This window comes from Culex pipiens, chromosome 1 (assembly GCF_016801865.2).
Source record: "Culex pipiens pallens isolate TS chromosome 1, TS_CPP_V2, whole genome shotgun sequence".
Classification (NCBI taxonomy): domain Eukaryota; kingdom Metazoa; phylum Arthropoda; class Insecta; order Diptera; family Culicidae; genus Culex; species Culex pipiens.
This window is the reverse complement of record NC_068937.1, coordinates 9,370,915-9,396,864: the sequence shown is the minus strand read 5'-3', so window position 1 is coordinate 9,396,864 and position 25,950 is coordinate 9,370,915. Positions and strand designations below refer to the sequence as shown.

At 36.7% G+C, this 25,950-nt stretch overlaps 1 protein-coding gene across 14 annotated transcripts in view; it reads right to left on the bottom strand.

Moving 5' to 3' along the window:
* Nucleotides 1–25,950, bottom strand: part of LOC120413290 (protein lap4) — a 126,717-nt gene that overhangs the window by 49,262 nt on the left and 51,505 nt on the right. For 13 of the 14 annotated variants that reach the window (XM_039574033.2, XM_039574032.2, XM_039574036.2 and 10 more), the window contains exons 7-9: nucleotides 9,638–9,834; nucleotides 8,842–9,571; nucleotides 59–189 (exon numbers count right to left, since the gene is read on the bottom strand). In XM_039574033.2, the coding sequence (XP_039429967.1) occupies nucleotides 59–189; nucleotides 8,842–9,571; nucleotides 9,638–9,834 (1,058 nt within the window). Of the gene's footprint in view, nucleotides 1–58; nucleotides 190–8,841; nucleotides 9,572–9,637; nucleotides 9,835–19,597; nucleotides 19,961–24,062; nucleotides 24,275–25,950 lie in introns of those variants that run through there. The other variant, XM_039574042.2, reaches the window with a different exon arrangement.

Genomic DNA, 25,950 nt, shown 5'->3' with positions numbered 1-25,950 from the left:
GAAGGGAAGTTGGTGGTTGTGGTGGTGGTGGTGACGGACCTTTGGAGGTCCCATTTACCTTGTGTACGGTGGTCTGGGTGGTGAGCGGTTCCTGGATGGTGGTGGTGGTGGCGGCTGGTTTGGCCACATCGGCCACAGGATTGTTGAGGTCGGCTGGGTCTTCGATGGAGCGGCGGTAACCGGTGTAAGCTGCGGAGAGTACCAAAATCAATTATGATAGGAATTATTCCGGATTAGAATGATCAAAAAGAAATTTAAATGCAGTACAGGAATATTTTTCCAAAAAAACTATATTTTTACTTTCGAAATAGAATAAGCGCAATTTTTTAACAATACCTGAAATTTATATCATGGTATTATCTGATTTGGCTAAAACTTTCAGGGTGGCTTCCTTATGACCAAAGAAGAATTTTTGCACCATGCATTTGTTCGTCCATATAAATCTCCATGAAATGTCGGCAGCTTTCTGTAAGTATTGAGTTCGCTTTCTAAAAGTACTTTTCAAAATTATGCAAAACATACAAAAAAAGTCCTGTTTTAATCTAGAACTTCACTCCCATAATCCAGAGTATTCCATAACTGTCTAAATTTTGAGTCTAAGGCCAAACCTGTACTTTGAGATTAGAAATAGACTAGTTTAGCAAAAATCTTATTAAAAAAACAGACCCCAAATATGTTCTTTGAGATAATCAGTTTTTTTTTGTTAAATCTAGTACTTCACTCTCGCAAACGTAAGTAACCTAGATTTGTAATCTAAAAATTATTCTGAATAATTTTTTTTGTCCAAACCGTACTTTGAAATTTATCAAAAGAATGATCATTTTTTGTAGTTAATCTAGTACTTTACTCCCGCAAATTTAAATACTTCGAACTGTTATTTGATGTTTTCAAAATTCAAACCGGCAAAGATTTTCCTAATTCCAAACTGTACTTTGAGATAATTCGATTAAAGTGATGCAGAAAAATTTGTTTTAAACTTGTACTGCAATTTTCAACATAAAGGCATCTTTACACTTTTTCCTAAATCTATCTAAAATTGAAAAAAAGAATATTAATCCCGTTCTTTGAGCTAAATCGATTAAACAGCCAAACCTCGTCGAAGTCGTCAAATCTAGTACCTCATAACGTACCAGAAAACTTCTAGTTTCAAAAAAAATCGCTCCACAAAAAAAAACTCAATTTTTTTTTTTTTTTTTTCATAAAATTATTTTTATTAGGTCCTTTTTGGTACTGGGACCTGGTTAGGACCGAGTCGGCTTTTGTAATTACATTTGGCTTAATAATTACAGAGGATCTTGTGTGTAAATGTTAGTGGGAGGGGAGCCGATTACCCGCGGCCTACTCGGGGTTAGTAGGGAAGGGATTGATGTTAAAGACAAGGCGTGGGAAGGGAAGGGGGATTGTGTAGGGGTCTTGGTTGGCTCTGCTGGCCTTTGCGTTTTGTCCTCAGCCGCAACTCGGTGTCCAGCTGCTGGGGCGTTCTTGCTTTGCTTCCGGTGCAATCCAGAAACGACGGCTTTGTGCGAAGGCGAGTTATACTAACAGAAGGAAAACTAACTGAAGGAAAACTAACTGGAAGAAAACTAAATGGATATTTTGGAATCTGAGAGGAACTGATAGATCGGATAGAGAACATCAAGGTCAAGTTGAGATAACGCGTCTCGCATCGGGATTTCTGGTGGTCTTCCTCGGGCCCTGAGAGTATCTTTCAACTTAATTCTGTGAGCCTGGTGATCTGGACACGCCCATACGAGATGGTCGATGTCCTGATAACCCTGCCCACAGTCGCAAAGGTTCGTATCACTCATGTTGATACGGTACAGATGAGCCTTGGACGAGTAATGGTTCGACATAAGGCGGGACATCGTTCTGATGAATCCACGCGTCAAGTCCATTCCCTTGAACCAGGCTTTTCTTTGCACCTTAGGTCGTATGGAATACATCCAACGTCCTTTGGTGTCGCCGTCCCATTGTGTTTGCCAATCCAGAAGCGCACGCTGCCTCGGGAAACCGTAGCATTCTTGTAGGCTAATTGGCCTTTCAAAAATGTCTCCACTCTCAGCACCCTTCTTGGCGAGCAAGTCCGCTTTCTCATTACCCGGAATCGAGCAATGAGCGCGGACCCATACCACCGTGATGCTGAAGGACTGAGCCGCCAGGTTGTTTAAAGTCTTACGTATTTCCGTGAGGAAAAACGTAGACTCCCTGGTCGGCTTCAGAGACCGGATAGCCTCAACAGAGCTAAAGCTATCGGTGAAGATGAAGTAGTGGTCAGGTGGCATGGTCTCGATGATTCGCAGTGCGCAGTAAACCGCGGCTAACTCTGCGACATAAACCGAACTCGGGTCCTTCAGCTTAAAGAACAGCTGATAAGATTCATGATAAACACCGAAGCCCGTACAGCCGTCAAGCTTGGAGCCATCGGTGAAGAATCTGTTGTTTGGAGGAACATGGTTGTACTTAGATGCGAAGATCGACGGTACAACTCCCCGCAGAAGATGGTTTGGGATACCGCGAGTATCGGCTTTCATGGACGTGTCGAAGCCAATCAGGGTGCTGCTGGTTAACGGAGGCGTGCGCTGTACCGCTGTGCTCGGGCTCCACTCCCACGATGACATAAAGTCATAATATAGAAGCATGCGCCGAGACTCAACGTGAAGGTTCAGCAACGTTTCAAAGTTGTCAATTACCAGTTTATTCCTGTAATCACACCGGATCAGGAACCGGTAAGACAGTTCGTAGTAACGAGTTCGCAGAGGCAATACTCCCGCCAAGACCTCGAGGGTCATGTTGTGAGTTGAGTGCATGCATCCCAAGACAATGCGAAGACTTCGGTACTGTATCCGCTGGAGAACCAACAAGCGTGATTTCGCAGCTGACTGGAAGCAGAAACTGCCATATTCCAGCACCGAGAGTATCGTTGTCTTGTACAGTCGAAGCAGGTCAGAAGGATGAGCACCCCACCGGTTGCCAGAGACGCTGCGCAGAAAATTAGTTCTTTGCAGGCACTTTTGCTTCAGGTAGTTAATGTGCTTCCCCCATGTTCCCTTTTGATCGAAGATGGTACCCATGTACATGAAGTGGTCCGACTGCTCGATAGTCTTTCCCGACAGAGAAAGATTGAGCTGCGGCGGTTCATGCTTCCCCGTAAAAACGACCAGTTCCGTCTTCGCCGGAGAGAATTCAATACCCTTTTCAACTGCCCAATGGGCCAAGTTGTTCAGGGTATCTTGCAAGGGTTCTAGCAGATCGACTTCCTTCTTGGCAGCGATTGAAACCACTGCGTCATCTGCGTACTGTATAAGGGTGCAGTCTCCGGTCAAGCAATCATCGATATCGCTGACGTAGAAGTTATACATGGATGGGCTAAGGCGTGAGCCTTGTGCCAAACCCATGTAACTTATCCGGGTGATTGCCAGATCACCTTGCACAAAGTGCATGTGTTTTTCTGACAACAGGTTGATGAGGAAGTTGCACATCGTCGGATTGAGACCGCTCCGCCGCAGCTTTACTCCCAACACATCGATGGAGACTGAATCGAATGCACCCTTGATGTCTAGAAAGACAGAAGCCATTTGCTGTTTCTTACCACGGGCTATGTCGATCCCTGTGGCCAGCAACGCTAGACAGTCGCTTGTTCCCTTGCCTCTCCGGAAGCCATACTGCGTGTCTGACAGCAAGTGCTCTCGTTCCATCCATGGTTCGAGGCGGTCGAGGATCATCTTCTCCAGCAGCTTGCGTAGACACGACAGCAAGCTGATTGGACGATACGAGTTGTGGTCGGACGCTGGCTTACCGGGCTTTTGAATGGCAACCACCCGGACCTGTCGCCATTCGTGTGGAATTATGTTCTGCTCCACGAACGTGTTGAACAGATTCAACAGACGCTGCTTGGCGACGTCCGGAAGATTTTTCAGCAAGCTGAACTTGATCTTGTCCGGACCAGGAGCAGTGTTGTTGCCCGTCAATAGTGCTATGGAGAGCTCTACCATCGAGAAGGGAGGATTAGAATCGCTCCCATCAACAACGTCGAATGATGGTTGTGTCGGCACCGAGTCCGGGCACACCTTCTTGGCGAAATCCAATATCCACCTGTCCGATTTTTCCACACTCTCGTTCGGAACGGAACCTCTACGCATGGCCCTCGCAACGCGCCACAGAGTGCTCATGGACGTATCTGCTGGTAGTCCTTCAACGAACTCCCGCCAGTACATTCGCTTCTTCCGCTTCAGAGTATTACTGTACCTGCGATCAAGAGCTCTGTACTTTTGGAAGTTCGCTCGGATTCCACACTTGCAGAAGTCCACATAAGCTACAGACCTGGCCGCCGAGAGATCCGTACACTCCTTGTCCCACCAAGGGAGTGGAGGGCGCGTTCGGATGTACGGTCCCGGGACGGGTTTCGTCTGAGCTTGTAACGCACTGTCATAGATCAAATTAGCCAGATACGCATATTCTTCAAGCGGTGCCAACCCATCTCGCAACTCAACTCCAATAGAGACTGCCTCCGCGTACTGTTTCCAGTCGATATTTCGCGTCAGATCGTAAGGCATCTCCACCGTTGTCGATTGCTGTGGGCCATGGCTAACCAGAATAGCGATCGGCAAATGATCACTGCCACGAGGATCTTGAAGCACGTTCCAGTCACAAAGAACTGCCAGACTGTTGGAACAGAGCGACAAGTCGATGGCACTCGCCTTCGTACCGGACGAAGTTGGCGTTGGTGGTGTTGCAATCCGCGTAACTTGCTTGTCCCTGTTTAGGAGGGTCATCTGGAAGTCGTCGCACAGTTCATGAATCAGATATGCTTGAGGGTCTGTCTTGTGGCTTCCCCACTCGGTGCTGTGAAGATTAAAGTCACCCAGAACCAGTCGCGGTGCCTGCAACAGCTCAAGCATACCCCACAACTTTTGTCGAGTTAACGACACCTGTGGGGGAACATAGACGGACACAATGCAAATGTCCAGTCCTCTGATCCTGGCCTGAACTGCGACTGCTTCGATTCCTCCTAGCTTCGGGAGCGTGACCTTTCTAAAAGTGTGGCATTTCCTGACCCCAATCAGTACGCCTCCACCTCTATTTGGTCCTGCCCTGCTCTCTGTGATGATGTTGTACCCCCGGAAAGCTGGCGTCTCATCTCCGATAAGAAACGTTTCGCTCAACGCAAACACATCACAGTCCCGTTCGAATGCGAATTGTTGAAAATCGTTTAACTTGGGGGTTAAACTTCTACAATTCCATTGTAGAAAGGAGATGCCGTTTTTCGTTTTTGGTGTATTACCCATCAAAGGAAATGAACGACAAGAGGGGCATCGTGCTAGCAAGCTGTTTCCCGATGTGTCTAGCGAGAGGCTCAAACCGCTTTATGATTAAACGCGTCGGTTCACTCACAAAAGAGCACAGCCATTCCACGATTGTGGAAAAAGTAAGGACTCCTTTGAAGGCATCGGTTATCGGATTCGGTTTAGGAACCGGTTTTAAGGGGATCTTTGGCAGCTTGGGAACGGGCTTCAGCGGCTTGAGAGGAATCGGTGCCGGCCTCGGTGCCGGCCTCGGTGCCGGCTTCGGAGCGGGCTTACCCGACGGACCGAAAGGAAAATCCTCCTCGAAGTTCAACGAGTCACTTTCCTTACCCTTGCCGCCCGCGGCTTTTCTGGACTTGGAAGCCTTGTTGCGCTTCGGGTTTGGTCCGGAAGAGTCACTTTCCTCGTCTCTCTGGAAGAGGACCTCCACATCGGAATCTTCGTCCCCCGAATCTTCGTCCGCCAAAGGAGCGAAGCGATTGGGGTGGGTCACCTGACTAAGGATTTCCGCGAAGGACTTCTTGGAGCGTTCCCTCAAGGATCGCTTCATCTTGTCCTCGCGCTCCTTGTACTTTGGGCACTGCCGAGTTTTGTGCGGTTCCCCGCCACAAAGCAGGCATTTTTCAGCCTGCTTTTGGCATTCCACGTCCTTGTGGGGGCCTGCGCACTTTGAGCACTTGCTCTTGTTGCTGCAGTAGGTCTTGGTGTGTCCCAACTGCTGGCAGTTTTCGCAGCTCATCACACGCGGAACGTACAATCGGACTGGAAGCCGAAGCTTGTACAGCTCAATGTAGTCCGGCAGAGCTGACCCTGCAAAAGTCACCCGGAACGAGGCAGAAGGAATGAACTTCTTCTGGCCACCCTCGGTGGTGACGTTGCCCAGTTGCCGGCACTCGAGTACCTCCACAGCTGGAAGTTTAGGGTTCTTGAAGCGTCCCACCGCCCTTGAGAGGTCGACAAGCGACAGACTGTCATCGGTCACCACGCCGTCGATCTCGACTTTGTGGGCCGGAATCCAAACACGATACTCAATGCTGAACCGCAGATCAGTTACGATCTGATTAGCTTGCACCGCGGAGTTCACGATCACGCGGAGCTTGCTCTTGTTCAGCTTGGTACATTCGACCACCCCAGGATAGTGCTTCTGCAAATCCTTGGTGATCTGTACAAAGTTTAGCGGCTTCTGTTTGGGCCGGAAGAAGACCACCCATTCCGTTTGCGATCCCTCTTGATACTGACGAGGACGAGAAATCGGTTTTTGAGAATGAGGATTCAGGGGCGGGGGAGGATTTGGATCCGGATTCGGCACCGGTGTTTTAGGAGGAATTGGATCTGGATTGGGAGGAATCGGTTCTGGAGTCAAGGGAGGAATCGGGTCTGGAGTCAAGGGAGGAATCGGGTCTGGAGTCAAGGGAGGAATCGGTGGTTGAGGGGGAACCGGATTCGGATCTGATTTAGGACGCTTTCGCTTCGTCCTCTTAGACCCGTCCGTGGATCCCCCTTTACCGCCATCATTCTTATCCTTCAGGAAGAGGTCCCTGTTGGTGGTGTTTGAAGGAACTCCCAAAACGGAGTCCTCCATTTCCACGTCCTCGTCACCCTCAAGGGTTGAATCGAAATCGGATTCCTCATGGTCCGACTTGGTCGGAAAAAATGAAAAATGAAAAATGAAAAAAAAAAAAAAAAAAAAAAAAAAAAAAAAAAAAAAAAAAAAAAAAAAAAAAAAAACTCAATTCGAGCACGCTAAATATCTTTTACAAAACATAAAAAAAAAGTCTTATTTAATCTCAATAACATTTTGTTATTTTTACAAATCTTCAATATTTTTTTTTTAATTTTTGACTTGTTTCATGTAACTTTGCAGAGGCTTCGATTTTTTCTCAACTTTTGGAAGTTTTTATTCTCTTAATTTTTAATCATTGGTCTACATTTAAAACGGGAAAAAAACATTAAATAAACGATGTTTTTTTAGTAGAACAAACTAAGCAAAAATTTAACTTTAACTCATTGTAGTAACGTGTTATTATGGACGTATGTAAAGTTACTTTTATAATTGTAATTTTACTTAAATTAAGTTAAAAATGTATTGTAAGTAAAATTATGTATTTACTATTTTAATATTTATGGAACTATTTGAAATTTTTCAGCACTTTATGAAAACATGAAAAAAAAATTATCTTTACCCTAAATTTATTCATAAATTTTGAATTTAAAAACTGAGCATTTTATGGTAAAAAAAACATAATTAAAATTTCTTTGAAATTTTTTTCAAAACTTTTGAAAAATCATAAATTTTTAGTATTTTTGAAATTTTATTCATTTTTTAATTAAAATAAATTAAAAGTTTTCAAAAATTCGTAGCAATTGTCAAAAATTGTTTTAACTTCCGAAGCAAAAAATAAAAAATAAACATAAAAAAAAAAAAATTCTTTGAAATTTTCACAAATTATTTCATACACACCTCCCTTGTAATAAAAGTGATGTAATATTACACTCTGAATGTAATCAATCTAACGAGAGTCTAACCCAGCCCAGGAAAGAACAATGCCTTAGCCCGCATGACAATTTGGCCATGGAAGAATGGAATGCATCAGCTTGGCATTTCGGTCAGGTTCTTACAGTTTTCTTACACTGACGGGTTACATATTTCCGCGTGTAATATTACAGAGAACTTGATGAAATTCTAAATAAAAAAAGTTACATCCTTGATTTTTACATGCTACATGCAATTATATAATTATTTAGGTTATGTTATGATAGCAAAATCAATATTTTTCAGGTTCGAATTCAGGTTTTCTCAACAAATTAAAAATAAGAATAATAATAAACAAAATGTTGAAAGTTCGTTTATTTGTTTGAATTTATAAATATATATGTTATGCGCATTGCTATTACAACAAAATAATGTAATTTTACAACGTTTTCGGGTAAATTTACAGATTATCAAACAAAAACCTAACCAAAAACGTTATGTCAGAAAAAAAATGTTTAACTGTACTTCAAAAACAGTATAAAATTACATCATGGAGCCGATATGCTAATAATTTTATGTTCGATTTCGTTTTGCTGTATGTATGTACGTAAAATTTTGATAAAAATTACAAAAAAAAAACTTATTTTCAACCTTCCATGATTACACTCAGTATTACTGTGATCAAGTTAAGTTGAGAAAATTTAAAAATGCGTATGAATACATGGGAAAGAAAAAAAACTTTCAAAAATCATACCAAAATTACATCTAGAACGTGTAATTTTACGTCAAAAGATGTAATTGAAGTATTATTAAATAATAAAAGAGGTTTAAATCTTCCAAATAATGTATTCTACTCCAAGAGCTCAAAGCGTTAAGATGATTGACTGTACTGATTTTAGTAATAATTTTGCTGTTCCATCCATTTTTTTAATTAGCAGTGATTTCGTTAAAATTTCTGCAGATTAAGAATATTAAAGGCAAACTTGTGTCAGATTTATCACGATTTTGAAATAAAATGTCACAAAAAATTTCAAATTATGAAGCCAACAGCTGAATCCCACTCACCCGGTCGATTCGCCATGTACCCGCTCGGGTTGAGACTCTTCAGCATCGCCGGACTGCGCGGACTCGTCGGCGGCTCCAGCGGCCCCTTCACCTCCCGCTGCACTACCAACCGCACAAAGCGCTGATGATCGGTCAACAGCTGCACCGCATAGTCGTGGTGGGCGTTCGTAATATCAACCCCATTGATTGCGAGCACGCGGTCTCCAACAAGGATCTTCCCATCCTTGTGCGCCACTCCGTTCTCGGTTATCTTCGAGATGTAAATGCCTTCGGAACCGTCCCGGAAGGGTGCGTGTCCTTTGCCACCAGCTATGCTGAACCCAAGGCCCTGGCCAATCGTGTCCCGGATGAGGGTCGTGTGCAGGATAACCTTGTGGGTAATTTCATTTCCGTTTAGCAAGCCAATCGTTGGCAGGGTTGGTGGCGTTCCAGCGTTCCCGTTTGGCAGACCGACCACGTTGAACGACGGATGCGGTGGTGCTTCACCGCCTCCTCCGGCTATGCCTCCCCCGCCGGTCTCAACCTCCGGCACCATCTTCTGCTCCAGGCTCTGCTGCTCAACCACGTTGATCTGCGCCACCGAACCACTCTCGTCAAACACCGGATGTCCAATTAGCCGGGTTACCTCCCGGCTGATGAACAGCACCAGCACCGATCCGCACGCCTTCAGCACCTCCACGGCGTCGTAATGGTCCGCCTCGACCACCGAGATGCCGTTCACTTTAAGTACCTGTTCGGGAAGGAAGAAAGCGGAAATCAGTAATCGATAGTCCCTCTGGTGAAGATGAAACATTACCTTATCGCCCACCCGGAGGCCGGCCAGATCGGCGGGACCCCCCTCGGTGACGCGCGAGATGAAGATGCCCTCGTCGTCGCCCTTGAACGGCGTCGAGCCCTTGCCGCCGGCTATGCTCAGCCCGAGGCCGGCCGACGTCCGCTCGATGTGGATCTCGAGCTTTTCCACCTTGAGCTCGGTGAAGGCGTCGGTAGCGTCTGGGTTGTGGTAAGAATTGTTAATGTTATTAGTATTTTTTAGAGCAGTGATGATTAATGAATGAATTTTTCTTTGATTATGGAGAAGCTCGAAATGAGGGAGAAAAAAAAGTGTTAGTTTATTACCTGAAAAGAAACAACAATTAAATAGCTTACATCTAAAGAAAAAATAACAAAACCTCCCTGGTTTTAACAGACTGTAACAGTGTTGCCAGTTTTAACGAAGTGAAATACAAATTTTAAAGGTTCCTAAAGATTTCTTGAATTATATTAAAAATATAATTCAGAGAATCTGAGAAAAAATTCTATAAAATCATTCGAAAATATTTTTTAACGTCTTCTCTGATCGAATTGGTGTCTTCGGCAAATCTCATACAAGTTTGAAGAGCTTAAAACACTTATTTTGCGTTGATTTTAAATTTGTTAGAATATTTTCCCTCAAAAAATCTAAAAGTCTTTTCACCTTTTAATGTTAAAAATTGATGTGATAATTTCTAAAATTTTTGTCGACACTCAGAAACCGATTTTTTCTTGAAGTTTATTTATTTCATTGGAACGGTCTTTTATTACGTAACGCAGTTGGTAAGGAGAGGGGGTCGAGGTCCGTCTTTCGTCTCAAACAATTTGGTTTTAACTTTTTATGGACATTTCGTTACTAGGGGGCAGGGAAGGAGGGGTTCAAAAATTCATTTTTGGCGTTACGTAATAAAATAATGCTCCCCATGCCGATTTTGTTTAGAGGTGGTCATGCTTGGTTATGACTTATACAAATTAAACAAATCTCTTTTATGTTAAAATTTTGAGTGAATGCACATGGAAGTTTACACAAGCTTAAAACAGTATTTTTACTATTTGATTATTTCGAGCAATTTAATATTAAATGCAAAAAAAAAAAATGTTTCAATCGCTGGAACATTCATAAATTAAATTTCCAGAAAATTTTCTTATTTTTCAGATAATTTATCATAGTGCAAACCAAGGTTCACGATCGATAACCTTATTTTCTGATAATAGTTAGGCCGATGCAAATATTTTTAAAAGTTTTTGTCCTTCGGCTCTGGCCGGAGTCGAGGAGGGGCAATAAAATAAAAAAATATAAATATTAAAATAACATGCCACAGTTTCAAAATTTGCATGGAAAAGGTGTTTTAAAATGTATTTTAAACTAGTTCAGTTGTTTTGCAATAAAAGTTTTCAAGAAATGTAAAATTTTAGCGAAAAAAAAACTTTAGCGATAGTAGACATCGAAAATTTTCAAAAAATCAAAAGATTTTTAAATCAACCCAAACATGCTAAAAATGATTCTAAACGCAGGGGAATTCATTTTAAATTGATTTTAACTAATTGCACTTAAATTTTCATAAAAATATTGAAGTTTTTTGCCCCCTGATTTTTCGGGCCAGCATTGAAGGGGGGGGGGGACAAAAACTTTAAATAAAATTTGTACCAGCCTTATTGCTAAAATTTTTTTAACGTTATCGTTTTCACTTTATCATAAATTTGTGTTTGTAAAATACAAAAATTTTACAAAATACCGTATTTTAAGAAAATATATAATTTTCATAAATTGTAAAGCGAATTTTTCACTTTATTACATTTTTTGAGATGAAAACTCTAAATTTCACAAAATACCGTATTTCATAAAAAATATGTTTTCATAATTATCTAAAATAAATCTGATATTCAATGTGAACTTGCATACAAAATTTCGTATCATTTGCTAAATTAGAACATAATATTTAAAAAAAAAACATGATGTTTTGAGAACTATTTGACTATTTGATTCCAAAAATTTGAAAAAGATGAAAATGTATTCAAAATTCCGGAATGTTTGATACCTATATAAAAAATTATGAAAATTATGGTATTTTTTTATAAAATACGTTGTTTTGAGAAGTTTTGGTATTTTATTCCAAATACTTTACAACAGTAAATATGCTTTAAAAAATGTTGCGTTGTTTAATATCCATATTGATAATTATGAAAATTTAATTATTTTAGTAAGGGACCATCCATAAACCACGTGGACACTTTTTTTAATTCTCAGACCCCTCCCCTCTCGCGGACAATTTCCATACAAAACAAATCTTTTTTGTATGTAGTGTGGACAATCGCAAACCTCCCCCCCCCAGTGGTGTCCACGTGGTTTATGAATGGTCTCTAATACAATATTTTGTGAAAAATTAACTCTCAATAAGTTAAATTCAGTAAAAATTTATTTAGTAAAAAAAATTTAGCAAATTTGAAAAACTGAATATTAAAATAAACAATAATGATTTAAAAAAATAGTTTAAAAACAGTCATTTTCAGACACAATTATATAAAAAAAAGTTTTTTTACAGGTTTTAAAAACTGTGTTTATTACGTGATCTGACATCGGAATGCCACGATTGATTCTTTTTGAAATTTTAAAATTATTACTAAAATCGTTATATATTTAAAAAAAACTCAATCAGCAGCATCCAATTCCCGCAATTATTTCTGACTAAAAAAATCTGAAAAACTTCTAAAAATTAAGTAAAACATACTTTTTTAAGAAACTTTTCGGTCCGTGCTCTAAATCTGACAAAATTTTATAAAACTTTTTGAAATATTAAACATAATTTTGAAGTTTGCATTTTCTGACAACACTGCTGTCAAATAAACTACCTGGAAAAAAGTAATTATTCTTTTATAAGTTTTTGCAGTACTGGTTCAATTATAATAAAATTAAAATTATTAAAAAGTACAATTTGTTAATCATTTATTTCGAGTGCAAGTGTTTCTGACAACACTGCAATTAAAACTATTGAAAAGCTTTAAAATATCAAACCATGAGAGCTAAGAGTTTTCAATTTGCAACTTCAAACTCAATTTGGAAATGTGTATGACCTTTTGAAAGTTTGCATTTTTTTTTTTATTTGATCCGATCATATTTTACGGCTAAAATATGAATAAATGAAATAAAATCATGAAAACTTTGATGAAATATTTGTTTGCGTAATTTTTTAAACAATTTTGGTATAAAAGAATCAAATATCTATTTGATATTTATTTTTTAATTCCTAATATCCGAAAAATATCAGCATGAAGACAACAACATTTCGACTCTTTTGACAGCAGTGTTCCCATTACTGCCGTTTTCCTCTTTCCAACCACAAATGAAATTCAATCTTCCACATTACACTTCAACCTCACAAATTTCGCCCTCACTCTGCCAAGCCCCAAATTGCTGCAGTCAATCACTTGTCTGGCAATCTTTCCGTAGGTCATCCAATTTATTCTCCTTGCAGCAGTAGCAAAAAGTAGTACAAACACACGTGTGCAGTGATAGACATCCCTACCAGCAGCTCCAATAACCTAAACAACATTTCTCCGGGGCGTGATTTATCGTTTGCTTATCCCGGGGAAGAACCTCTGAAATTTGAGCCCCAATTCACCGAGAGTGTGCAGAGAACGCTGCTCCGAAAATCGTCTCACTGACGGTGTTTTTTTTTTTGTTTCTGTGTGTAACAAGTGCCAACTTTCCCTTCACCAACGCCCGAAAGTAGGCACCAACAACCTGTGGCATGCAAAAATCCAATAAAGTTGAACACTCCTTTTTTTGTGCTTCGAAAAACGTCTGTGTGCACCTTGCAGTGCAGTGCTGCCAGCGAGGAGGTGATTTACTCTATTTACTGAAAAGTCGACAAAAAACGGTTTGTTGATGCTGCTCACTTATAAATTGAATCGGATGAGGTGTTCTCGAGCTTTAGGTTGAAAATTGGGAGGTAACCCTTGATATTCGAATTAAAAAAAAATAGTAAATTTTGAGATTTGAATTTCTGGCAACACTGCTGTCAAAATCAGAAGTCAAAGTAATTTGAGCATAGAATAAAATTAAGCAAAAATTAATTTAATTAAAAAAAGTTTTTTTTACAATAAGCTGGCAGCACTGACAAAAGAAGTGCTGCCAGAAATTCAGTTTTTAGTTTTTTTGTTGGTCTCTTATTTTCCAGTTAAAAATGTTTTCAACCTAATATTTATTTAAAGACCTTAAAAAGCCACAAAAAAAGCAAAACTGGCAGCACTGCTGTCAAAATTGTCAAGTTTTCCAAACATTTCAAATAACGCCAACCAAGGGTTAGCACGGAGTGTTCCCGGATGACGACAAGGTTGGTAATTCGCACACGCTCCGCTGAACTTTGTCCATACCGTGAAGTGGGAGTGGTGTCGGTGGGAAATCTGAGCGGGGATGGATCAGCTACACGGAGCTCTCGGGGAAAGCTCGAATTTATCGAGTTTTAAACATACGGGGCACACATACAAAAGCATATATGCATGCTTGCAGGCACCGCACGAACAAGTGAAACCCAATTTTCGAGGGAACAATGAGAAAATTAAGCTAATTATGAAAATTTGAACCGCTTTAGCATTTTTAACAAAAGATGGTTTGAGGTTTGCATTTAAAAAAAAATCTACTCAAGTTTTGAAAAAGGCCTTACAGGTTAACAAAAAGGCCTATTTTTAAAATTTTAGGTTTTTGTTTAACTGTGATTTTGGAAAAAATCGATAAATTTAGAATGTTGTAAATTTCAACATTTTTTCAAATTTAAAATCACATTCTAACAAAAAATCTATTTCCAAAACGTATTTTGCTGGAATTAGGGTATTTCAGGTCAAAAACTGTAATATTTGGAAAGGTAATAAAACCCGAATTTCGCTGAAATCACACATTTCATGTCAACAAATGGAAAGATCATCAAGCATTCAATACGTGTGACTGCCATTTTGTAAATATTATAAATCATAATATTAAAAAAAAAATTGTTTATAAAACTTTAGTTAGTAAATTTTGCACACTTTTCCATACATGAGTATTAAAAAAACAAAAGAGATTTTAGTTAAAAAAAAAATTATGTTACTACATATTTCAGGTCAAAATATGTAATGTTGTAAAGTCTTAACAGTAACGACTTCATTTGACACTCATATTGCAAATTTTACAATTGTTTACAAAAAGGCCTATTTTTTAAATTTTAGGTTTTTGTTTAACTGTGATTTTGGAAAAATTCAATAAATTTAGAATGTTGAAATTTCAACATTTTTTCAAATTTAAAATAACATTCTAACAAAAAATCTATTTCCAAAACGTATTTTTCTGGAATTAGGGTATTTCAGGTCAAAAACTGTAATGATTGGAAAATTAATAAAACCTGAATTACGCTGAAATCACTCATTTCATGTCAAAAAATGAAAAGATCATAAAGCATTCAATTAGTGTGCCTACCGTATTTTAATATTTATAATATTTACATATAAATATTAAAATACGGTTTTCAGAGGAAACTTTAGTTATTAAATTTTGCACTCTTTAAAAAAAACTATATTAAAAAAAACTATTTTTCGATAGAATTAAAAAATTAAATGCTGTGAACAAATCTTGATATTATTATAATCCGCCGTTTTGTTAAATATTTACACAAATTAAAAAAAAATTATTTGAATTTGAATATTTCGTTTTTTTTTTATTTACACCCTCCAACCTACTCATCATTCACCCCCTCGTCTCCTTCACGGTACATTTCACCAGTTTATTGATTTTAAAATACAAACGATTACTCGGGCAAAGAGGCGAGATTTGCGAACCTCTCTCCGGGCAATTCAAGCCTGAAACAATGTGGGAGGAGTGTGCTGGGATTTTATGATTGAGGTCCACCACACTCACACACACCACAAAACGCGGACTTTCCGGCGGCCTTTTGTTTATGGGCACTGGCCATTGCCAATGATGACCAATGGCCACTGGCTGCCAGAAGTGCTTCCCCAGATGGAAGCCAAGTGGTCTCGTAAAGGGGGTGATGTCACCGTCTCGATTGTTGGTTTTGTTGTTATTTTGCGGAAAATGAAAAAAATAGAATATTTGGCAACATTGCTCTGGACAAAAAGTTAAACTAGCAACACTGCATTCGATGATTTTAAATTGTATTTTTATTTTTTTTTAATCTGCTATCAAAATTTACACAAAAAATTCAAAAATACAGTGTTGCCAGCTTCCCAGACTCTAATTCTCCCACCAAAGTCCTAATGAAATTCAATCATCTTATTAAATCTTGGTTAGCCATAGCAAATCGCCGAACATAAACACCCAATAATGAAGTGGAATTAATCTGCTCGCCGACGACGCCTGTGATGATGACGACATTTCGCCGTTTCATATTTCCTGCCGCGCTAATAAAGAGAGAACTCAAGAGTCTCTTCCTAATAACAAAACGAACCGAAATCGAATCAAGGTTCACCCTCGTTATCGATGCCATCATCATCGCCGATTGGTGAGACATTTTCTGAGGAGCAAGTGTGTGTGTGTGAATGTCTTGGAATAAGTGGTGGTGATTTCTTATCAAATAAAAAAATGAAATAAAAACATGCAAAATTGATTCCTGCCCGCCACGAAACTTCACACGACGCTGACGAATGCTGGTGGAATGCTACACCAGTCAGTCGTGCCGTGCGAGTCGATTTAGTCAAAACAGTTGACTTGTTTTTTTTGCACTGGGTTGTATGAGGAGGGAGCACTTAAATGTCAAAAAATTAATAATTTTGTTAAATGTTTTGGCAACACTGGTTGGGAGTTTGAAGCATCATTCATCAAAATTTAACCTTTTTCTTCAAAATTTTTCAGTTTGAACAAAGTTGTGAAACTGGCAACACTGCAATGTAAAATCACCTTTTTCTATATGAAATAACAGTAAATTGCAGAAGGCTTTAAAATTAAAGAAGTTAAAGATAAACATTAGGAGAAACTCAGGCAGCACTGCCCTCAAAAGAGTATTTTTATGTTTTTTTCCCCCAAGACAATTCAGGCATGCTTTATAATTAGAAATAATCATTTCAGGGAAAATTGGCAGCACTGCTAACAAACATATTTTTACTAAAGTGAATTGACATATTTTTAGAGTTTATTGGACTTATGGGATTTTTTGTCTTAATAGATTCTTGAAGATGCGATTAAAAATAAGAACCCACTAACACGGGTAAACTGGCTGCACTGTGGTCAAAAATGTTTTTTTTTCAATACGTTTTTTCAAGTGTCAATTATTGATGCGTTCCTAAGAGAATCGAGTTACCCCCTTTTTCAAAAACTTTTTTTTACTTTTTTTACTTAAAGATGTATTTAACACAAGAATTAAAAAAAAAATCAGAAAAACTAGCAGCACTGTATTTGAAAAAAAAAACTTTATTTTTGATTTTTTTCAATTTTTAGGACACTTGTATATTTTAATGCTATTGAAGCATCGTTTGATTTTTGTAGCTGGAAGGCATGTTTTCAAATTAGAATCAAATATTTCATGAAAGCTGGCAACACTGCCTTATTAAAAAAAATGAAATTTTGGCTTGTGCCTTTCCTGGATTTAGTGTTATTTGGAATTTCAATGATGTTACAACAAAAGCATGAAGAAAACTGAAAAACAATTATTTGCACTGGCAGCACTGCTGCCATAAATATTATAAAAAATCAACTTCGATTTCCGAGAAACTTTCCTCTAAGGGGTAATGCGATATCTCGTGAGAATGGGGCGGAACGCCCCTTTCATTTTTCTGGAATTTAACTAAGACACGTTTGAAACCGTGAAAAGATTGAAAAACAATTGTGTAAAATTGGACGCCCAATTGATGGCATAATCAATATCAAAAAAAAAAAAATCATTTAAAAAAGCTAAAAAAATTGTTTTTACTCAAGTATCGAAAAATGAGAGACATATAATTTTATGAGAAACTTTATGTTCTTTTTGAACCTGCAGTAACCCAGAAAGGTGATTTTTTTTAGCTTGAACCAAAAAACCATTTTAAAATTACTTTTAGTAATTTTTTAAAGTTTTTTTTTTCAAAAAGGCATTATTTGACCACATTTTTGTAGTTTTCATTGCGTGCTTTTAAAAACTTATCCTTCGTTTTTTAAAGAAAACTAATATTCGGAGAATGTTCTTCATTATTTAAACTAAATGTTTCAGGAAAACTGGCAGCACTGCTGTCCACTAATTTGAAATAAATGTCATTTTTTTGTGATTGGCTGGGTCACATGCTCGTTTATTATAAATTGTTTAATTACCTACGTTTTGTATTTTTATAATTATATTTTTTATTGGAATTTAAATAAAAATAATCCGAAAAACTGCCAGCACTGCTGAACATTAAGTTTAAATCTCTGGTTTTTACTTTATTGCATTCTCTGGTCAGGTTAGGGTTGCATATCTGATTATTGCTAATATTGAGGACTTCATAATTTTAACAAAACAGTTTAGAGAAACTGGCAGCACTGCTGGAAAAAATGTTAAATATGCTGACGATTTTTTTTGTGAATAAATACTCTTTTCTAGCGATTTGTAAATTTGAAGTTTTGTTTTGTTATAAGAAATGAAAATATCTCAGAGAAACTGGCAGCACTGCTGTCATAACAGTTACAATCTTTGGTTTTAACTTTATTTTTTTCAACTTAAATTTTGAACATTTTAGGATTGCATGCTCGTTTCCCATCTGAATTATATCTTTAAAGTGCACTCCATCAACTGAAACAAATTTTCAGGGAAACCTGGCAGCACTGCACTGTCCCTGTTAGCATAAATGTCCCAGTGCAGTAAAAAAAAATCAAAAGCCAATTTTTAGGATTCCACTTCCGTTTCCCTTCTGATTAATACTAATACTGTGTACTTCATAATTTCAAAAATGTGAGAGAAACACTACCTGCTAAAATATAAAATATGCTGTCAATTTTTTTTGTTGGTTAAATGGGATGCATGCTCTTTTCTCATACATTTCTAAATTTGTAAATTTGTTTTTTTTTGCTTTTTATTATAATTTTAAAGTGCACTTCACAAATTTTAACACATTTTCAGAGAAAGTGGCAGCACTGGTGCCAAAAAATCTTCAAAATCAAGTTTATACTTTTTGAACTTTTTTCAGGACCTTTTTTTTATGGTAATGTTCATTTGAAAAATTACTTTGAAATTTGATGTGAATATTTCGGGAAAACTGGAAACACTGCTGTCAAAAGGGAACCAAATGCTTTTTTTTCCAACATTCCCGGGACACTTAAGGGTTCGCTCTCTTCCAATCGGATTCACGCGCTTACTCCACCACATATTTTTTAAATATAGAAAAACGAAAGAAAAAGCAGTACTCGCACTGCACTGACAACGCACGTAATAAACCTCCAGGTTGGGGTAACTTGGCGCGGGACAGGGCAGGTGACGGGTTAGAGGTGTACACAAAATCAGCGTACGTTCTTCCATATTTTTTTTTCGGGGTCGAGTGTCTGGCAAATTAGAACGCAAATGGGTGCGTTGTCGGTTGTTTGTTCAAGCTCCCCTCTCCAGAGGGAGAGAAGCTCGCTCGCGGAAAATTATTGTTTTCATTGTGCGGGGAGAGCTGAAATTGATTTATTTTTGAGCATTTTTGTTGATTTCTGATGAACTGGCAACATTGCTTTTAAAATTGATTTGAGTCAAAATTGTTCAATTATGTAGATTGTTTTCCCCTTTAGAAATAAATTTATAAATTTAAAACTCTAAATGTGGGATTAATAATAAATTTGTAAAACTGGCTGCACTGCTGTCAAATTGATGTCTGTCAAAACAAAGAACAGTCTTAGACCTGAAAAATGAAAAAAACTGGAATTCAAATATTTTTTTTTCTTTAAATCAAAAATTGAAAAACTGGCAACCCTGCTGTCAAAGTGACATCTGTCAAAACAAAGCAAACTTGTACAGCCAAATCTTTTAAAATTCAAAATATCACCTAAACTCACCCCGATATTGCTTCCTCTGCCCAAAAGGGCTGAAATTCTGCCCATTTCCGCCATTTTCCGACGGTCTCACGCTGGTAACAATCCGAATCCTCCGCTTATCATCCTTGGACGTCTTCTTCTTCCCCTTTCCGTTGGTCAAAATGCTGTTCAGGCTCTTGCTCGATCCCGTGGACATGACCGACGGCGTCGGTGACCGCAAGTTCCGTCCCAGCGATCCGGTAGACGGTCGTCTCGAACCGTTACTGCTGCTGCCATTGCTGGCAGTGTTGCCAAACAGCCCCCTTCGACGGTGGTGCTCGTCGTTCACTTTGAATTTCACCGAGTACATTTTTTTTTTTTTTGAGTTTCACCAATTAATAATTACTAACCGCCGAGAATTGAACAAACACGTCGAAACAATAAAGTTTTTTTTTTGAAAAGGGGAAATTTAATTACGAAAGTCGCTTCTCAATCAAAAATTGAGTCGTCGAAACGAAACGGATTGAAAAACTTCTTCCAGTGTGACTGACGACTGACGACGAGAACCTGGGTTGTGGTTTGCGAGGGAGGGAAGGGTGGAACCGAATCAAGTGCAACATTGTACGTACACCGGAAAGTTTGTTCGTGATTGAGTTTTGGCAGTGAAAGGAGCTGTCAAGCTGGGCAGGAGGGAAAAAGTGAGGGTTTCGGTTGCCAAATTTGTGGTGAAACCACAGCGAGGGAGGTGCTGGGAATCAGCAACAGATTGTTACAAGGGAAAGTTGTAGAATTGAGCTATCGTTTTTTTGGAAAATATAAATTTGCCTTTCTAAAATTGGTGAAAGGAAGTTGATGAAAAGTTGAACTTTTCAGCACTAGTATCGAAAAGTAACATATTTCAATATTATTCTCATTTGAATGGTGAATTTACTTTACAAATGGATGTTCCATTTGAAAAGCGTTCATCGGAATTGCAAAAAAATGTTGTAAGCTACTCATTATCAAAAAAAAAAGCCAACAAAAATGTGGCTTAATTATTTAATGTTGAATCAAATTTGCAATCAAAAGATACTTTAGTAAAATTTTGACATCGTGAACAGTTTTAAATTTTATGAAAAGTGCCCTTTTTTGGAACAAAAAAAAAATAAACAAGGCCTTTGATTTGCCTTCGTTTTTTATCACTTAAATCTCGGCAACTAATGGTTCTATTTTCAATATAAAAAATGAAAATTTTATTAAATTTTCTGCTTTTTACAAGATAATTACAAGATATTTTGAAATTTCGAAATAATGTTAATCACCTGCTCTCTTCAATAAAAAATATTTCAAAATTTTAAAATAAAGCCTTTCATTTGAAAATGCTTGATTACATTTTTCGAAATATATTTTTATATTAAAAATAGCATTTCACATTTTTTTCGGTGTAGTTCTCATCCATACCTACAACTTTGCCCAGCACACCAAATCGATAAAAAAAACTTTCAAAAGGCAAAGATTTTTTAAATTTTTACATACATGTATTTTTATGGACAGCTGCCAAATGGCTTCTTTGGTCACAGGGAAGGTAGTGAAAAAGTTTTAGCAGATTAAAAAATGCACAAAAACGGAATGCAGAAATTTCAGAAAATTGTTCAAAAGATTAAAAAAAAAAATTGTCTATAAATTTGGCTTGGGAAAGGAAATCTAAAAATAAAAATGGTATTTGTGTGTCAGGAAGTTTGAAAAAAAATATAATTCGGAATCTAAACTAACATGTTAAAAGGGAGTAAAAATCAATATTACGCCCATTTAAAATGTTAATATTGATTCTAAAATTTTCAAAATATTTTGTTTGAAAAGATCACAAAATTTGTGTTTGAATGTCAGGAAATTCGAAAAAAATATATTAATCAATCTAAACTAACCTTTTAAAAGAGAAAAACATGCAATATTACACCCATTTGGAATAGTAATCTTGATTCTAAAATTTTCAAAATATTTTGTTCAAAAAAATCTTAAAATTTTTTCATAAAAAATATAGTTTAAGAAAGAAAATCTAATAGTAATGGAACAAAATGTGTTTGAATGTCACAAAATTCGAAAAAAGTATTGTAAGTAATAAAGACTAACATTTTTAAAGGGAATAACATTCAATATTACACCCTTTTAAAATAAAAAAAAAACGAAGTTGACTTTATAGCTGTCGGCCACCATTGCTAGTACCAACCACTAGTGTCTTCCTTTTTATCTATAAGGACTTCGCCGCCCTGGGCTCCTAAGTGTATGAAAGTATGGCACGGAGCGACGGCGCCGAATACCCATATTTACACAAAGAATTTTAGAGCGCCCGCCGCGGGATTCGAACCGGCGACCTCTGGATTGTGAGTCCAGTGCGCGGTCCGATTGATCCACACGGGCGGGACGAATAATAAAATAAAAACAATATTTTATTCGAAAAGATCATACAATTTCACATAAAAAATATGGTTTAAGAAGAAAATATAAAAAAAAATTAAAAAAATTGTGTGAATGTCAAGAAAAAAATGTATTTAGAAATCTAGACTCACATTTTGAAAGGGAATAACATTCAATATTAAGCAAATTTAAAATGTTGATCCTCATTCCAAAATTTTCCAAATATTGTGTTCGAAAAGATCATAAAACTTCTCATAAAAATATGGTTTAAGAAATAAAATCTAAAAATAATTTAACAAAATGGTTTGAATGTCAGAAAATTCGAAAAAAATATTTTAAGAAATTAAGACTAACATTTTAAAAGGGAATAGCATTGAATATTGCACCCATTAAAAATTTAAAAAATATTTTTTTCGAAAAGATCATACAATTTTACATAAAAAGTATTTGAAAAAAAATTGTGTTTGTATGTCAAGGTAAAAAATCAAAAATGTAATAAGGCATCAACACTAACATTTGAAAATGGAATAACATTCAATATTACGCTCATTTTGAAAGTTCATCTTGATTCAAAAAATTTCCAAATATTTTTTTTCGTTAAGATCACAAAATATCACATTAAAAAAATATGGTTTGAGGAAGTAAATCAAAAAATAATAAAAATAAAATGTGTTTGAAGGTCACTTATTTAAAAATATTTGATTCGAATTTCACTTTAAAAATATTGTATGAGAATGAAAATCTAAAAATATTAAAACAAAAAATTGTGTTTGTATGTCAGGAAATTCGAAAAAAAAATTAGCGATCTAGACTAACAAAAAGAGAGAGAGAAAAAAAGAGAATAACATTCAATACTGAGCACATTTGAAATATTAATCTTGTTTAAAAAATAATCAAAATATTTTGTTCGAAAAGATCATAAAATTTCTCATTAAAAATATGGTTTGAGAAAGAAAATCTAAATCAAATATTTAAAAAAAATGTTTGTATGTCAGGAAATTCGAAACAAAAATACTAAGAAATAAAGACTAACATTTTTAAAGGGAATAACATTCAATATTACACCCATTTAAAATTAAAAAAAAAATATTCGAAAAAATCATACAATATCACATAAAAAATATGGTTTGAGAAAGAAAATCTAAAATATATTTCAAAAAAAAAATGATTGAATGTCAAGAAAAAAAAAATGAATTTAAGAATTAAAACAAACATTTTAAAAAGGCATAGCATTTTATATTAAGCACATTTGAAATGTTAACCTTGATTCAAAAATTTTCAAAATATTTCTTTCCGAAAATATTATAAAATTTCTCATAAAAATATGGTTTGAGAAAGAAAATCTAAAAAAAATATTTGAAAAAATTGTATTTGTATGTCAGGAAACTCGAAAAAATATAATTAGGAATCAAGACCAACATTTTAAAAGGGCATAACATTCAATATTGCACTCGTTTGAAAAGTCAATCCTGATTCGAAAAAAATCAAAATATTTTTTTCGAAGATATCATAAAATTTCACAAATGTTTCATTTTGAACATTAAATATTGGATCATTAGTTGCTGAAATATTGATAGTACAAAACTTTATGAAACTTAAAAAACATCAATTTATTGAGTTAGTCATTTTTTTACATTTTCGCAAATCTTCGATTTTTTTTTGTGGAATGGACAATCATGCACACTATTTAAAAAAAAAATGTAAATCCGTGATTTGTTAATTAAACGGTAAACTGTATCAAAAAATGTGTGAAGTGTCACGCTAAAATATTATTTTTAATTAATTCATTAAATTTAAATTGTCTCGGGTTAAAATCAAGAAATTTGAAAAAAATACAGATCTTTCATAAATCAAATTACATACCAAAAAAAGTTGAATTTTGGAATGTTGAAAATTTGGTAGATTGAACATTAACTCTTTTTTGGGTAATATTACCGAAAAAATGTGTAAAAATGTGAACCTGATGCTTAACAAAATTCTCAACTTCTGTAGCATATGACTCCCTTCTTCAGCTTGCACAACCCAACTTCCAGCTCACAGCCTTCACACATGACTCATCGTCGTCAGCCACTTGTCACAGAACCGTTGCGTCAGCACAACTGACTAAACAAACCTCCAACATTGCCCAAACAGTTCAGCGCTTCTTCTTTTTTTTTGGTCAACGCACAATCTAAACAAAACAGTTCGTCGCGAGTCAAAAGCTGCAACTCGTACTCAAGATCGATTATCCATTCTCTCGTCGTCGTCGTCGTCGCCGTCAAAGGAAAACAAACAGCTTCATTGTAGTGATATTCAAATTTCCAAAGAACTGCTGCGCGCACACACAATCAACACTTTTAACCACTTCCGAAACTGGCCTCCAACTGAGGGCCCTGCCCCGTCGACGGCAGGTCTCCAGGGTGGGCAAGGTGTTTTTTCCTCCTGATAAGTCTACCCTGTTTGTTCGCCACACACTGGCAATACTGTTGTTATCTCTGATAACACAAACACACTGCTAGTCAGCAAGAAATTCACGATAACACGATAACAGTCGTCCCCCCTCTATTCTGTAGATCTCCAACAGAACCACCATCCCTAGTGAGTACCGAGCACCCAACTGTGAGACGACGAGTCCACCCTTCAAGTCAAGCCCTCTCCGTATTTGGCTACTGGGGCTTGCTGGGTGTAGTCACTTGTCACCTTCGCGGCCAATTCACACGTTTATCAGAAGGGAGCAGTCACAGAGGTAGTAGGGATGTCAAATTGAGTTACTGTACTGTACTGTAAGGGCGTAGCCTTGAAGTACAGTGTGGAAATTTACGTTCTAAGAATTATTTGATTGCATCAGTCAAATTGTCTACAGGCCCGTAATGCTATGCTATGCTATGCAACATTTAAAATTTTTATTCTTAGATTTTTTTTAGAAGAAAAAAAACAAGCAACGACATTTTGATAAAGAAATTTAAAAAAATGTGTATTTGTCACACTATAACTTCAACAAAAACAAACTGAGCATCCCTACAAAATTCAAAAGTACAGCAAAAAAAAAAGATGGTGTATTCGTGCACTTGACTTACTAACCCATGCTCAGCGTACAGCAGAGCAGGGTGACGAATGGTAATAAACGTGATGAGCAGCAAATTTTGGACTCGCTGTAATTGTGTATCACAACAGTCAAGTTGGACAGGGAGTGGTGCGCGAACGACAATTAAATGTCGCAACGCGCGTTGCATGTCTGGACGATGTTTATCAACACAAAATTGTTGTGGCGAAAGTCACGTGAGGTTTTTTTTAAGTTAGAATAAATTAAATCATTGAATGATCTAATGAATGAATTTCAAAATAAGATGAAATTTCAAATTTTAATCAGAACTCAAAGCGTGTCTCACTCCCTTATCAATTCACAAGCGAACCGTTTCATGTTTCGCAAATTGCTGTAGAATGTAAACTCAAAATAAAAAAGGAATCCTATCTCCAAGCAACATAATCGCTCTAATTGCCAGCACTGATAAGAAGAGCCAAAAAAAAACAAGTTTGTCGCGATTGTGCACTCTTGCCAAATTGTCAAAATTGTCAAAATTGTCAAAATTTTCAAAATTTTCAAAATTGTCAAAATTGTCAAAATTGTCAAAATTGTCAAAATTGTCAAAATTGACAAAATTTGTCAAAATTGTCAAAATTGTCAAAATTGTCAAAATTGTCAAAATTGTCAAAATTGTCAAAATTGTCAAAATTGTCAAAATTGTCAAAATTGTCAAAATTGTCAAAATTGTCAAAATTGTCAAAATTGACAAAATTGTCAAAGTTGTCAAAATTGTCAAAATTGTCAAAATTGTCAAAATTGTCCAAACTGGCAAAATTGTCAAAATTGTCAAAATTGTCAAAAAAGACAAAATTTTCAAAATTGTCAAAATTGTCAAAATTGTCAAAATTGTCAAAATTGTTAAAATTGTCAAAATTGACAATATTGTCAAAATGGTCAAAATTGTCAAAATTGTCAAAATTGTCAAAATTGTCAAAAT